The 16,596-nt window shown below is 40.8% G+C and overlaps 1 protein-coding gene across 4 annotated transcripts in view; it reads right to left on the bottom strand.

Annotated features, from left to right (window-relative positions):
* UTRN (utrophin) overlaps positions 1–16,596 on the bottom strand; it is a 1,396,454-nt gene that overhangs the window by 475,543 nt on the left and 904,315 nt on the right. For all 4 annotated transcript variants that reach the window (XM_085612275.1, XM_085612279.1, XM_085612276.1 and 1 more), the window contains one exon: positions 14,562–14,718. In XM_085612275.1, coding sequence (XP_085468401.1) covers positions 14,562–14,718 — 157 coding nt within the window. The remainder of the gene's footprint in view (positions 1–14,561; positions 14,719–16,596) is intronic.

The following is a 16,596-nucleotide window of genomic DNA, read 5'->3' as shown; positions in this document are numbered from 1 at the left end:
AAGTTAATAATAATTGTACCAAATTAGGAACAGGCAGCCATGGTTTATCCAGTTGTTATATTACAAGTTGGAATATTGCTGGAATTAGATCAAAAGCAGATAGTCTGGGGTGGTTGGAATTTTTAGATCTTTTTGATATAATCTGCCTACAAGAAACATGGTGCACTGATTTCAAAGGCTATAGTGGTTTTAATTCATACCAGTTACCCGCTATTGGGTCAGCATCGGGAAGAGCTAAGGGGGGCCTTCTTGTCCTGCTTTCAGTTAAAGCTCCTCTGATGGTTATTAAATATGTTACAGTTGGGGCTTACTCCCACATTTTATGGCTGAATATAAAAGGAGGTAGGAACATTCTTTTAATTAATTTTTATAACAATGTTTTTACTGATTCTAGGGATCAGCCGGTTAAAGATCTTTCAAAGGCACTGGAAGATTTTATTAAGGACACTAATGAAGTCTTTGACTTGTTTTTGGCAGGGGATTTTAATATTACTACCTGTCCCCTCTCAGAGGTAAAGGTCTGTGGGTTTGGGGACGGTCACGAGGATGGGTTTCCTCATGTTTTACATAATTACTATGGAGATGCTTTAAATAATTTTCTTGCATCACATAATATGTATATCATGGCTAACGAGAAAAATGCCAAAGGGGAGACTTGTCCTACCTTTACAGGCCGGGGTGTGAACTCAGTAATAGATTTTATCTGCATTTCCCCGGGTCTGGAGGCTTGGACTACAGCCCCAAAAGTAATAGATATCCAACTTAGTGACCATAATTGCCTGGTAGTAAAGGCCATGCTGTGGAATAATGTTGATACCCACAATTCGGGCCACACTGCTAATAGTATTGAGGCCGAGCGCCCCAATGGTACAAGATTAAGATGGAAGGGGGAAAAGGCTGATATCACGTCCAATTTTATTATATCCAGTTGCCTGGTAGATATTGTCGCGATGCTAGAAGATAAAATAGGCACTTCTTGCTCTATTGAGCATTTTATTAGTATCAATGCGGCCATTAATTCAAAACTTACAAGTACCAGTAAATTGAAGGAGGACCGACCGAGAGGTTGGTTTAATTCAAACTGCACTCTGGCTTTGAGGGAGTTGAAATCTGCTCTATCTGCTAAACCTAGAAATAAGGGTCTGGTTACAGATCTTAGAGTTAGATATAAAGAGACCCTTAAATGCAGGAAAATAGAATTACGTCAGGAGGCTTGGGACAATTTGACTAAGGCAGCCGAATTGAATAACAGTCCCCTGTTCTGGAAAACTGTCAATTCCCCATTTCTTAAAGATGACAAAATACCGGAACTAACCTCCAACGTTATGCAGTCAGAATGGGTCTCGCATTTTTCTAAAATCTTCCAGTCTGATGGTGCGTCTAATGTTATAGAGAATAGTTGGCTACATATTCCCCTAAATTTTACGGTACAAGAGGTTTTGGATAGTATAAGGGATAGTAAAGGGGGAAAAGCACAAGGACCCGATGGGGTACCAATTGATGTATATAAATTGGTCCCAGAAATATGGGGGCCCTTGCTTACAAATATTTTTAACGCTGCAGTTAGTAACGAAATGCCCCCGACCTGGGAAGAATCTATTCTAGTTCCAATTTTTAAGAAGGGTAACCGTGGGGAAGCTAAGAATTATCGACCAATTTCCCTGCTGGATTCCTCGGTAAAAGTTATGAGCCCAGTGCTCCTGGTGAGATTGGAGGAATGGGCGGAGGAAAATGGTATTTTAGCTGAGAGTCAGTTTGGTTTCAGGAAGGGTCGTGGTACCATCGAGCAGTGTCTAAATTTAGAACTGCTCGTTGGTAAATATACTTTGGCCAAGACCGGCACTATCTACCTCTGCTTTGCGGACTTAAGTAGTGCTTTTGATTTGGTAGACCACGGCATCCTCTGGGCAAAGTTGTTAGAAATGGGGGCCCCGGAGGGTATCATTTTCTTCCTAGCACGCTTATACACCAAACTGAGAGCTTGCGTCCGTTATGGTCCGCAAGGTGAATGTACCCCCTTGTTTAGGATTGGGCGTGGAATACGCCAGGGATGCGTCCTAGCACCACTGCTTTTTATACTTTTTATCAATGAGATAGATTCTTTTCTTAAATCTCTGGCAGTCGATGCCCCCAAAATTTATAATGAATATATCCCTGTGCTACTTTATGCGGACGATGCGGTTTTAATTTCACGTACACCGTATGGTCTTCAAAAATTGCTGGATGGTTTTATGGAGTTTATTAAAAGCAGGAAGTTAGTATTAAACAAATCCAAAACTTTTGTCATGGAATACGGCCGTAGGCTTGGAAAGAAACAGCCAGCCTTTTTTATAGAGGGGCAAAAGATTCAAGCTGTTGACAACTTTTCGTATCTGGGGGTTACCTTTTCAAATAATAACACCTGGGCCAATGAACATAAGAATGTAAGGTCTAAAATGGCCAGGAGCACTTATGGAACTTTTACTATGGGAAGCAAATTGGGAGATAGGCGGGTAAATGATATGTTGAAAATTTTTCAATCCCGCTGTGTTTCTATTGCCTTGTATGGAGCCGGTATATGGGGCTATGCTCCGGCAGGACCTTTACAAGTTGAGGAGAACAAATTTTTGAAGAAACTCTTGTGCCTGCCAAACTCTGTTTCTAATGCCTTAGTGCATAATGAACTGGGTATTTATAACCTCTCCGATTTGATCGCCCTTAGACCCTTGACCCTGTGGCGCTCCATTTGGACCAAAGAAGAGACGTCTTTGTGTAGAGCTATAATTTCCGATTGCCTTGCTTTGGACTATTACACAAGGATCCCATGGTTGAAGTACGTTGTCGATAATTTGGGGGAGATCTTTAATATCAATATTGTCGCAGATCACCATGGGGCCGATGCGTTGTCCAAATTCGACCTTAAGCAGTGCCTCTTACACCAAATCTCCATTAAGAGACACCGGGTTAGCTCTAATCTTTCAACTTATGTCTTTTATCATGATTTAAATGAAGTTATGGGTCTTCAACCTTATTTGTCTCAAGTAACCTGGAAGGCACATCGGTTTGTGTTGATCAGACTTAGAATGGGAGTAGTCCACAACCTTGTTGCCTTCCCTACATTGAACATACATCCAGTCGGTCCATGTCCCTGTGACAATTGTACCCCGCAAAGCACTTTGCACTTTCTTCTGTTTTGTCAATTGTATAAATACCTCCGGATAACTTACCTGAAACCCTTGTTTGTAAAATATGGGGTGAGATCATTACGTGATTGTATGTGTTTACTTTTAAATTTGCATCATCCAGATGTGTGTTTTTATACAGCTACTTTTCTTCTTAAATCCATTAATGCTAGGAAAAGTATGCTTTTTCAATTATTTTACATTGATGTATTTTCCTGCCTCTGAATTGTTGTCTTTTTAATGTGTGCTTTTATGAACTCGTTTTGTGTTCGAATAAAGCCTTATGAAATGAAATGACAACTCAACTAAATGGGCATTACTTGGCTTTTACTTACTGAATAATTGATCTTCCGGTATTCAAATTATACTACTAAAAGCAGGCCTACCATTTTGTGTGGGTAATATAGGTCCTATCACTGTGCAAGACGTGCCCTGGCCAACATTTAGGGTAGTCACCACGGAAATGGGGGGAGGAGGATGAGTGGAAGTGGACATTAAGGGCACAGCTTGATTACCAAAACACAGGCCACAACATTTGGGCAACTGACAAGCTTCTGCCTTGCCCAATCACTATCTGGCACCCTGGGCTCATAAGAATCACTTCCATCTCCAAGTGTTGTTGACTATGGTAGTATGGCACGTTCTACTCATTAAGTCAGACTCTGGAAAAAAATGGAGACTGAGGTAAAATAGCCAACTACAGCACAATAAAATGTAAAAAGACATAAGTGTCAAAGAATAAGTCATGTCTGTGTCAAACATGCACAACAGCTAATGATGGGTCCAGAGGACGCTGCAATCAATAGTCTAATGAAATCATAGAAAGGCTCGAGAAGCGTGTGCTTTTGGCTAGGAATGGGACAACTTAATAACAGGATAATGAGGCAACAGGCTAATCTAGGTCTGCAAAGTTTCCATGAGAAGACCAATTCTTACTCTACTAGAAAGTCACTGAAAAGAGGTACCAGAGGTCAATCCTATGACAGAGAAAATGCAGAGAAAATAGAGATTCAGCATTCCGGAGGCTAAAGGATTTTTTTTAAAAAGCCAGAGGAATGCTTAGCCAGACCAATGATGTGGGAAAAAACAATCAAATATTTCTCAAATTGTAGGACATTGAGTAACGTCTGACCTAAGCAGAAACCTCTAGCCCAGCAATGTTAAGTACTGGTCCAAGAGGTCTGAGCTACTGCCTGACCTTCAAGATAGTCAATCCAGATAAATGTGAATACAGTTAATCGAAATTTCTGAAAAATAGGGCAGGGTCTGGCATAACCAGGTAAATATTGATCACCCTTGATATAGTTCTGCATCATTTGTGAACTCTCAGAAGAAGCATTCTGTTTGTTCTCACAAGAAGAGGTGACTCAAGCAGAGAAATACCAAGAGCTGGGGGAAATAACAATTGATCAGTGTCTGGAAAGTGGACTAGAAGGCCTCAGAATTTGGATGCAGTATTGTCCGGTCGAGGAGGTTTTGTCTGTATGGATAATGAAAGCATCTCCTAGACTTCGGAGATGTCCAACGACAACATGAGGAGGAATAAGAGAGGTGCCTACAGAGAAGTAATGAACAATCCATAAGACAGGATATGGGGAAAGTGGTAGCTTTTCCATTTTTAATTGAACCAAAGAAGTAACCGAGTTACAGAGATCTACATTTCTTTCAAAGCAGAAGTTGCTGAAGGCACATTAAACTATGATTACTGGAATTGTTTGCCCGTGGCCAAGTGACCACATCACTACCTCCTTCAAATCAGTTGTTGATCAGTTAAGCTTCTATCTATATGATCTGCACTGGGAGTTCGGGAGAGCAGGTTGTTGTGTTCACTTGTTTATGTTTTGAAAGAAGAAACAGGTTCAAGAAGCCACAAACACAATACATATCTTGATACGAATGGGAAAATATAAATTGGACTTGTTTTTAATTTTACAATTACCACAAAATGGGATGGGCTCTGCTTTGGAATGAGTTCTTAAGCGATAATTATCAGCACAGCCAGTCATCTATGTTTTTGTTTCTAATATAATTTTAGTAGAATGCTAAGGGGGAAATGGACTTCAACAGCTGCCATAGTGTCCTCGTGTCCTGCCACGTAAGTTACTGCGGCGTAGATCATCATGTAAAAGAGTGCCTCTCAAAGAGATGCCTCTCTTTCCATTCAAACCAGCAGACAGTCGTCTGTCTTTGATTTCGGAACCCGAAATAAAGAAAAGGCCACTTTGAAAATGTAGTGTGTCTTTTCCCTGAAGATCATAAGCGTCATTGGAAAACCATATGCTAGTAGTATGTCACTTAAAGCAAGATGGTAGAGAATGACACTCTTCATAACAACTTGAATGTGCCAGATTAGATGAAGAAGCCATCTGCAATAAGCAATCAACGCTGTGCTCAGCAAAACTGTATTACGAGTCACATATATATTGATACAAATTACCAACTGCATTTGTTTGAAAAGAAGAAGAAAACTGGACTCCTAAAACATCGAGAAGCCCTCCATTTTAGTCGATTTTAGTAGGTCTGGCGCTACCAAGAACGTTCGATTTTATTAAAATTATATGATTAATAAACACAATTATACATGCTTTCAACCAGTCCTCTTCATCCATTGATCTGCTATAGTGTCATTCACATTTTTCTACTATCCACTCCCTCTTGGGGCAGCCCACTTCACCAGCACTAACTTCACTATGAGTGGCTGCATTCTGCCCTTCACAGGGAGCACATTCGCACACAGTGTAGCTCCCTTCAGGGTCAGAACCTACTATGACAATGTGTGTTTTTTTAATTAAACAAAACAGTTTTGTTTTTGACCAACCATTTTTCTTTTTAGGTTGACACGGGCCCTGCAGTTTGCTCAGCTATAATGCTTTGCAGAAACCAAGACATAATAAGCATTGGCAAAACCAAAAGATTGGGAGTCAACACTAGACGTATTGGCTTTGGCAATGCTTGTTTTGAACCATCTATTGTATTTATATAGGATTCACAGGGGGAAAAAAAATCATTAAAAAAATGATAGATGTTTTTAATAAGTAATTCCTGAATCAAATATATTAATATTTCATGGTGGTCACTGCTGTTGCTGGGAAAGGGAGGGTGCTTTCAGAAACATTTAATATATTGGTGCATCTTGCAGTGAGAGCTTCACGCTTGGCAGCATTTTTGAGTGAATATCCAATATATGTGGATTAAGTTTATATTAGGAGCTCTGGACAGTGGAGATGCCGTGATAAGAGTGATGGGGAGACAGTAGTGATCATTTAATTCTTGTCACCTGTCATGTTGCGGTTTCGAAAATCTGTCACTCATGTTCGCCTTAAAACTGGATCAGACAAGCTTCCGGGCATTTAGTTCTCAGAACCAGCAGGCTCATGCAGTTTTATGTAGGATGCTTTTCATGGTCTACTAGTTACATTAAAGAGAATTTATTCTTGATTTTTCTATTGACAGCTCGGCCTAAGCTACGAAGTGGGTATTCCCTCACGCACGCCGCGGCTGTGATGAGACAGCGAATCTGCAGCAGGATATTTCAGGAGCAATAGCTGTTATCTTCATTGGATCGGATTGTTGCTTCATACCTCCTGCACCATTCCGTACAAGAAGCAACTTGCACTTTTAATGATTTAACTATAGAAAATATATTTTTTTTCTTCTCGTTGTAAATCTGTGGCGCTATGAAACCTTGTAGCGTAACTGTGAGCTATCAAGCGACTGAAATCAATGAATCTAGAGGTTTAAAAGAACAGACTAAGTTGTAGATACTGGAAGTTGTTTCATGCCAATCCAAGAGACAGAGAAACAGTGAGATTTATGAGAGTCAGAAGGATAAGGATTAATTAAAAAAGAGGGGACTATGAATAAATATTATTTATTGATTTGACTGTGTTATTTTCTTATATTTTCTTTAAGGTGAAGTCATTTACTTGTGTAGATATCGTGAGCTCATAAGCATTGTTTTTGATCTGCGTACAATGGTTGTTATGGCTGTTGTGCGAGTTAGGGATTGTGGTCCCAACCGTAACTTGCAAATTTCATTTGTTGAGGGGTTTTAAATTCATAACCACGATTGTACTTTACTTGGGTTTTCTGTGAATGAGCTGGTTTCCTCAAACACTGGAGGGGGGCTGATGTTCTCAAACTTTAAAATGGGGACTGGTTTCACACAAATGTTGGAGCGGTCTGGTTTCCTCAAACTTTAAAAGAGGGGATGGGGCTGGTTTTGTCAAACTACTGAAGGGGAGTCTTTCTTCTTCAAATATTACCTAGAGGTTGCTGTCCTTAAAGGTTACAAGAAAAAGGGTTTCCTCAAAGTTTACAAGGGGGTTGGTTTCCTCAAATGCTACAGGTCTGAGGGCTGGTTTCCTCTAGCATACAGCATTATTTTACTATTACTGGCTGTCTGATAGACTAAACCTTGGGAAGTACTTTGACATAGAAATGTGGAACACTTTTCCTTTTCTAGAGGGTTGTAAAGTTTGTTGAAGCTTCTAGTTCCCCACCAGCCTGTATAATGTGATGGGATTCAATCATAGATTCGAGCACCTGAAAATTAATGGGATAGATGACATGAGCTCTGCAGGCTTTAGAACTGAACAGATGTGGGTATGCTCCGAGAAGTATGCTCCCGAGTAAACTGCGGTGGTTTACATACTCCTAATTAAAGGCATGCACCTAGTAGTTTTTTTTATTGACTAACAGTTGGTCCAGCAACCAAAACAGTCAAACTATGGGGCCAGCAATCATAGTTCAGAGAAAAACTGTCACCAAAGCCAGTGTATACTCACTTTTTATTTATCAACATAAAAGAAGGATGGAGCTTTCCCATCGGTGCAGGAATTGTAAACATTTGATATCTACCCAACATATGCACAGAAATGTGCAATGCTTTGAGGCTAGGATAAACGGCAAAGGCAAAATAGACTCCAGATGGCACAGCGACAAAGAAACAAACCACAAGAGGGCTTCGGTTACACGTGGCAACAACAACAACCAATTACTGTCAGAATGTAACCGCAATCCTAAGCCTTGAGAAAGCCATAGGCCAAGAAGGGCCAATAGTGGCTAAACATAATTTGACTATACATCAAGAAACATGGGTCTGATGGAAGGAATAGCTACATTTCTTGACTTGAAAGGCTACAACTATTAAGAATAATAGATGAATAGCACAATATGCAAGAATCTTTGTTTTCTCGTGAATTAATGACACTTTGGGGATGAAATCACCCAAGACTTATTAATGCTGTGTTCTGTAAAGGAGGTGGTTTATGCCACCTCTATTTACATAAGTCATATGGGTACTAAGGATATTCCCAGGAGTAGCAGAGAACACCAATTGACAATCTAACAACCGTGGAAGCAGCAGTTTCAGTGAGTGCCTCCTCTCTATTGCCTCTTTTTTTAAATTAAGCTTCTAAAGCAGTGGTTCCCAAACGTTTTAGAACCATGACCCACTTTTTAGATTGACAATCTTTTGCGACCCGCCTACCTTTAATGGACATGAGGAGGGGCAATATTTTAATGTAACAAAAGCTTTGTTTGGTAGTGCACCGTCATTCAGACAGCACATTTTCTATTGAAATGGCCACTAACCTTACACAGACATACAGTTTTCCTGCTAAAACTATAAAGCGCTCAAATGATAATGTGTGGAAATCGAGTTTTTGTGGGAATATTTATAATTTGAGCATCACCAAGTAGTGTCTTGATTTGTTTTGATCCTATTAAAATGTGTTTCCGGCACATTTCAGGATTTACATAAAAAAGTGATCATTTTTGTTCATTTACAGGTATTTACATTTTGTTGTGTGTTGCAAAAACAAGATATCCCAGAGCCTTTTCCTTTCACATTCCCTGGACTCCAGCAAGAATGTCATGTAATTCACATTAAAAACTCCTCTCACTTTGCAGTCAGGGAAAGAAAAGTAAACACCAATCCTGTAGCAATTTATCAGAAGACATAACCTGAAATTTGACCTCTGTCTTTAAAGCATCGACAAATGTGACAAGTTAAACACAGAATTTAAATGCGCCCACTTTACCGACTACAAGTGCGTCACGACCCTTGGTTTGGGAAACCTTGTTCTAATCTAGAGTGTATATCGTTTAAATCACAATAACTGGCTAAACTTAATGCAGCCTTAGAATAGCTGTGTTTGTGTATAGCAGTTTAATTTCCTTTCGGTTTCTTACCTATGAGGATTCACTCTCAGTGGTCATGATGCTTAGGTCTTGGACCTCAAACACTCTGCCCTCTTTCTTGAGGAGAGTGTAGTCTAACACATTGCAGTTTTATAAAAAACATGGGCATAAGAAGGTGACAAATGGTATACTGCCCAACATTGCAGAGTGGAATTTTCCTACTGGTGAACCTCTCAAATAATGAAATGCAACCTGAATATCTTCTCTACAGGAGATATTTAGCTGCTGACCCTAATTTCAAATAAAGAAGAATTGGGTGCTACCTCGCAAACATAAGAGTTGGTTCCCTCTCGCCCAGGTACATAATGTTCTGCTAAGCACTGGTTAAACATTTTGCAAGGCGCCATCATTTATATGGCCAGTGAAAGTGGCTTGAACATGCCAGCAGCTCGTGGCAGTAAATTTAGGTAGCTATCTCCCATTGCACTGCTGTCTTGAACTTCGAAGTAGGGCATCTTGAGGTGGTTTATTTTCTTAAATCTCTCTCCGATATACCCCACAGCTGCACTCCAAAGCATCCTTTAGAATTGTCGGCAATTACCTCCACTTGATTCTGCAACATAACACAATTTCTTCCTGACTTGTCTGCTGACTCACACATTTTTGAAGCTTCCAAGGATGATCCAACCAATCAGGTGCTGAATTCCTTCAGAATGCACCAATCGGGAATCAGGCAGTACCACGAGCCGCAAAACCAATAACAATTCACCGAAAGGTACATTGGCTGATACATGCCTGATAAGGAAAATTTCCATTGTCTTTGCAGATGGTGTGTATTGCAAGCCCATTAACCTTCGTTCAAAAAACCCTAAGGAAACATAGCGGAAGCCCCAGCCTTCCATAAAACAACACAGACCTAATGCTCCAACATACAGTGCGCCCGCTTATTGAAAAGCCCATTATTAAAGCCCTAGTATCCAGATTAAAATCACCAGACCATATTTTAAAAAACCAGCCCAGTCAAAATAAAAACGGAACAGACACAACATAGTGTGAGGGGTTTACAAGCAAATCCTTATTCTGGATGACCATCCATGGAATGATGTCTCAGTGAAGATGCTAGTGTCCGCATAGGTCTGTGGGGAAAAAGGAAAGGCAAAACGACAGACACAGTCATCCCGCTTAGGTTTATTTTGCTGGTATTGTAGAAAATGAAACACTCAATTGCTTCTAGTTATTGAGGGATGGCAGCACATACACAGTGAAGGAGGCTACATTTAATTGATGATGAACTGTTCCGTTTTGATTACACTATGTCCAGTTGACAAGTCATACACGTGGACAGGATGGATATGGCTACATGCTTATGGGCATTGTTACAGTGACTCAGACCAGCAGACATTAGCATTGCATGTTAGACAGCATATAAGGGCAGCAGACATCGTGGTTTGATTGATGGGGTAGATCATGTGTGTCTTAAGTTGTCTTCTTGAATGCATTAGTAATGGGAACTTGTGGATTTCCAGAGGTGATTGACTGTCACTGAGAAGCATCAGTCACCGCTCTTTGCATCTGGTTCTGAAAGAGACCAGGAGAACTCCTGTGCTGACTACAAAGGTGTGTGGGGTCGAGTATTGAACAATATTTGCTAGTAGGTATTGTGCTGTGCCTTTGACACATTTATATCTGAGACAGCGGGTCTTGAATGTGAATATGTGCTTTATTAGGAGCCGTTGTAGCCTCCTAATGGCGGGCGGCTTATGGTTCATTTTATATGAGGCAGGCTGAAAGCCAGTTAGCAATTTTCCCAGCCTTTTATTTGGTGGGCTGGTAGGGCAATGTATAAAGAGGTAAAATACTCAAATCTTAATAGCTCCTACTACCAAGAGGTGGTGGTGAGGGTGATGACAGTGACGGCGTCAGTCAAAAGTGTGGCTTGGTAGAGAGGCGCTTTGACAACTTTACCTATAAATTCAGGCCGAGATTAGCATCCAACAGACTCCAGATTTCGCATGTTGGTTTTGATGGAAACAGGCTTTAAAGAAGGTATTGGGTGGGGATAGGGTCTCAATCTGTTTGAAGTGGTGTGCTGGGCGCCCAAACTAGGATTTGTTTTAGCCATGTAGTTTGAGGCGATTTGTCCCATCCATGCCTCCAATAACTTTAAGGTATTAGATTATGGCTTCAAGTAGCTTGGGCAGGTCAGTGCCTGGAGATATAATTCTGTGCCCTCACTCAGGAGTGAAATGGAAGGGGTGGGTACAGAACAGATCCACGAGGGGCTTTACCTAGATGTTTATGGTGCAGATGCACTGGAGCCTTGTGGTACTCCGCAGAAAACAATGTGTCACAATGTTGATGCCGCAGGAAAACAAAATGGAGAAAATAAAACACTCTGCCACTTTTTAAACCATATGTCATTGTATAAAAAAAGCTGGGAAAAACGAAGCGACTATGGGGCACATGCATCAACAATGCCATTTGCGATTCCTTATTAGCGAAAAATAAGCAATCGCTAATAAGGAATAGCAAAAGGCTATGCATGTAGGAATCGCTATTCAAATAGCGATTCCTTAACTTTCCTTAATTGCGACTAGCAAATTGCGAGTAGCAATTAAGGAATGCCGTCCCAATCATTCCTATGGGCCTCCAGGCCCATAGGAATGAATTGGAGATTGCATGAGCAAATTGCGAGTACCAGTAGGTTCTCGCAAATTGCTCATGCAATTTCAAGGGTGCAAGGGTGTCAAAATGACACCCTATTGCACCCCTGAAATTGATATGTGCACATATGTTGCACACACACATGCTCTAAGGGCATGTGTGTGCGCAACATGAAACTTTGAAAAATGCACAAAAGTGCATTTTTCAAACTTTTAGCAAATTACCATGCAGTTCATCTTCATGGTAATTTGCTCCCCCTATTAGCGAATTCGCTAATTTTTTAACTTTCATGCATTGCATTTAAGGAATCTCAATTTGGGATTCCTTAAATGCAATCGCAATTTAAGGAATCGCTATTTAAGGATTCCTTAAATAGCGATTTTTGTATTTGGGTTGATGCATTGGGATTAGGTTTTATTTACTCGCTAACGGGTGTTATTAGCGATTCGGTATTTTACCGACTGGATTTTGGCTTGATGCATGAGGCTGTTAGTAACTGAAATTGTATGCGGAGAATGTTAATTTAACAGTCCAACCAAAGAACCTGCAAGTTACAGTTCATTTCCCAAGGTCTTCTGTGACTGAGGCATAAATCATTTCTCTGTGACATTCACCTGCCTGTCAGGCTTCCTGCTGTGCTGCAGCTTATAGAAAACAAGCAAGTCACTCAGCGGCCACCAGGCCAGGATTTCTGACAAATGACGATGAGAACTGTTCTTGAGAAAGGACGCGATGCCCTGACCAGCCACAGGGCGAGGCCAGTGGAAACAATAAAATGGAGTAAGCAAAAGTCGGGCGAAACTGCACATTGAGGCCAAAAGAACACAGATAGATTGTGCAATAAACATGTCTCTTAAGTGACCTTGAAACAAAGCATTTAGAGGGCATCACCAAAAAAGCCTACTAAGCAGAAGCGTATTGATTTGTTCTAAATAAAATTATTATGTGTGGGAAAGGACTGCAGAAGATTTATTGTTAAGTGTCAAAGTGGTTTTATGTCCAAATGCACCTCTCAAATCCAACGACCTTTTTAAAGTAGAAGCGTGTCTGGCTGTCCTGGTTTCATGGCTGGTCTGCCCAACTCGAGGTCTTCAAACACAGCCCTCAAATAAAGACACTTCAGCAGATTCTCCTTCATCATAACTGTGGCTTCCAGTTTTCCATTTTTACTGATTTTTACAGATAAATACAGACAGAAAACAATCTATTTCAAGTCTGTATTTCTTTTTTTTTTTTAACAAATCTTTTTATTACACATACATCGTTTGCAGTATACAGTACAATATCCACGGACAGTTGATGATATAGACACCAAAACATACATGTCCAATTCCTTGGTCTACTGATGCACCAGATATTTCAGGTATCATCTCCCTGACCTCTCTTGTGGTTAATATCTCTTTCACCACCTGGTATCGAGCCCGTTATCCTCCCTCTCTGCCCTTCCCCACCTCATAGACCCCTATATGTCTCCCATTGGTGCCATATTTTCTCCCATTTCCTAGGGCAACCCCTTCTCTCGTATACTACTTTTTCTGCGGCACGACACCAATCTAGGCCGGCCTTCCATTGATCCACCTTTGGGGGAAGGGCAGCTCCCCACGCCCTGGCAATGTTCCTCTTACCCACCATTGCCGCCACAATTAGCCAAATCTTCTGGTATTTCGGACATGTCTGTTCCCCCGTTACACACAGTATGTGCCATCTGGTATCTATGGGAATTTCTTGCCCCAGGACCTCTGACATCACTCGTATTACTTTTCCCCAGTATTGTTGTATAAGTGGACACTCCCACATGATGTGAAAGAAGGTACCCCTTTGGTCGCAGCCCCGCATGCATCTATCTATGTGAGTGCACCCTAGCTTATGCATCAGAATACTCGTAGAGTAGGACCTATGGAGGATCCTTAACTGTACCAGCCTAAATCTCACTCTCACTGCTACCTCTCTTGGGCTTTGTATGGCCTCTATCCAATCTATGTCTTCCAGTAGGCCGATGTCAGTCTCCCAGGCTTCTCGCAGCACCCCCAGGGGGTCGGGTGAATTGTTAACAATCTTCCTATATGTAAGGGACAATGCCTTTTCTGGGTTAGAGTCTAGTAACTGTATTTATTTTTAAAAGCAGTAAAATACAGGAAATTGTGCTTCTTGTATGTGACTCTCCTTGTTGTTCGTCATAAATTCAGGACCAACTGCTAAGTAGATAGACACCCAGGTGATTTGAAAACAGGATGAGATTCCCTAAAATACAGGTATATGTTGACATATATTTGTATATAATGGTAATATGTACCTGTCGATGTCGTTTTTTGTTATATTTGGCTGCTTAATTAGTTAAATTGCAACAGGCCTCATAGTTAGAGTGCATCTTTATCAATTAAATGTGGAAATATACCATTTTACGACTCCATTTATTCTCAAAACATAAAATAAATATGGTTAAATACCAATAAAATGGCCAAAAAATGAATATGGATGAATATACACGGAAATGTTAAAAAAATAAATACCATAAATATTCTAATCATAACACACCTGTGGACAGAATCTGCATGCTTAGAAAACCTGCAGGGCAGGGCGTGGCCAACTTACTTTGCAGTGGTCATGTTGTTGCTGCACAGCTGGTACATCCCCCGCCACGGGCATTTGTTTTTTCAGCTCCTGGTCCTTCATGTTCAGCCACCGGATAAGCTCCTCCAGCATTGCCAACAGACGGTTCCACTTCTCAGCGCCGGCCTCCAGGTGGGACCTGATACCGAGACAAAGAGGTAGCCCAAGAGCTTAATGGAGTGTTCAAACAGATCTGGGTCACTTTTGACAATGAGGACCAATTTGAGTGTTTTTTTAATTTTGATTTTTATAAATACCCAAATCTACTGCTTTTCACAATTTACAAAGCATTAGCATTTGAAAACAAATAACAGTGATATTTGTCACTCAAGGACGACTAAAGAAACCAAAGAACTGCATTATTCCCCACCAAAAAGAAACAAAAAATGTATGCCTCAGAAATGGAGGGTCACATACTACACTTCTCGGTTTGCAGTCCTCCAGGTTAGTCGACTTTTCTTGAAGTTCTTGGAAAAGTCAGGCATTTCTTCCCCATAAGCGCCAACCCCTTCTCAACCAGGAAGGAGCTCGAGCACTGGGGTTGACTACAAATATGGCATTTGCAACTAAAAGCGTAGGAGAGGAGCACCAAAGAGGGGGTAGCTAAAGAGATTAGGGGTGTAAGATAGGAGGCGGGGGCTCAAGGAAGAGCATCTACATTGGGAGATGGTGGGGAAACATATAGCATGTACTGTGTTAGACTCAGGATGGCCTAAAGGCTAGAGTTCCATCCTATACCTCTAAGGATCTTCTCCGGTACATTAAAAAAAAAAATCAAAGCTTTCTACTGAAATTACTTCACAAATTTCACCTAATCCACGCAACATGTAGATTTTCATTAATCATGAGAGGTTGATAAGATTGGACTGCAGCGGGGCTGGCCCAACCACATGTCCTTCCCACACCCTTCTAAGAACAAACAAAATCAAACAGACTCTCAGAGAAGTGTCTCCCACTCAAGGTCTGTCAGCTCCAAGTGATGCCCTGGAGTTTTCTTCAACAATTCATATGATTAAGACATTAGTCTGTTGGTATGCCCTACCTGAGGTTATCTGTTTCACTTGAGAAATAAATAAGAATTACAACACAAATCTACTTCTATTAATACAATTTCCTGCTCTGGTGCAAACTTTGAGAGGTGATGTCAAATCAGTATGCTCATTCTGCTGACGCCAAGAATGGATGACCTGGAATCAGTGACTGCCACCACGTTCCTAAACAACTGTATACATTCAAAAATTTATGTTATTGATTCCTTAAAATAAAAATAAACTACAGCATGAGTAGAGCCGCACGGTCGTCATTTCTATTACTAGTGTAACAAGCATTGGCAAAGCCAAGAGGCTTTGCCTCTGCAAATTACTCTTGGAATTGTCAATGTTTTGTTAAACATGTTACACAGCAGCACGAGCTGCTGTGCAGCATAGCTTAAAGTTTTTTAAAAGCCCTATGACATGGTCAGCACTGGCCACGTCATAGTGCTTTTAATTTTTTTTTTTTACTTTCAGCCATGTTGCACAGCAGCTAGCGCTGCTGTGCAACGTTTTAGAAATGAAAGTGCCCCTGTGAAATGTAAGTAGTGATCATGTAAAGCACTCCAATATTGCATCATAGGGCTTCAGGGTATTGGAAGTGTTTACCACATACCTTTATGTACTGGTATTTTCATGTGATATTTCCATCAGTTTAACAACTTAAATCTGATGGATGTATAATGTAGGAAATCTGATGTATGTACACCATATGCTATCATGGTCTATGGAGTTTCAACACATCTACAGCAAATGCGGTTATACTGCCAAATATCAAATATGCAGATGTGGCAATTTATGTGTTAGTTCCAATACTGCAGAACTGTGACATCACCAGCATATATTAGACTACGGGTCAAGCCTTGTTTTTTAAGACATGTCACACAGCAGCACAAGCTGCTTGGCAGCATGACATACTGTAAAAAACACAAAAATTAAAAAGAAGCCCTGTTGCGCGGTCAAAGTGCACCGTGTCATAGCGCTTC

Source organism: Triturus cristatus, chromosome 6 (assembly GCF_964204655.1).
Source record: "Triturus cristatus chromosome 6, aTriCri1.1, whole genome shotgun sequence".
Lineage (NCBI taxonomy): Eukaryota > Metazoa > Chordata > Amphibia > Caudata > Salamandridae > Triturus > Triturus cristatus.
The sequence above is the reverse complement of the archived record's forward strand: the minus strand, read 5'-3'. Positions and strand labels throughout refer to the sequence as shown.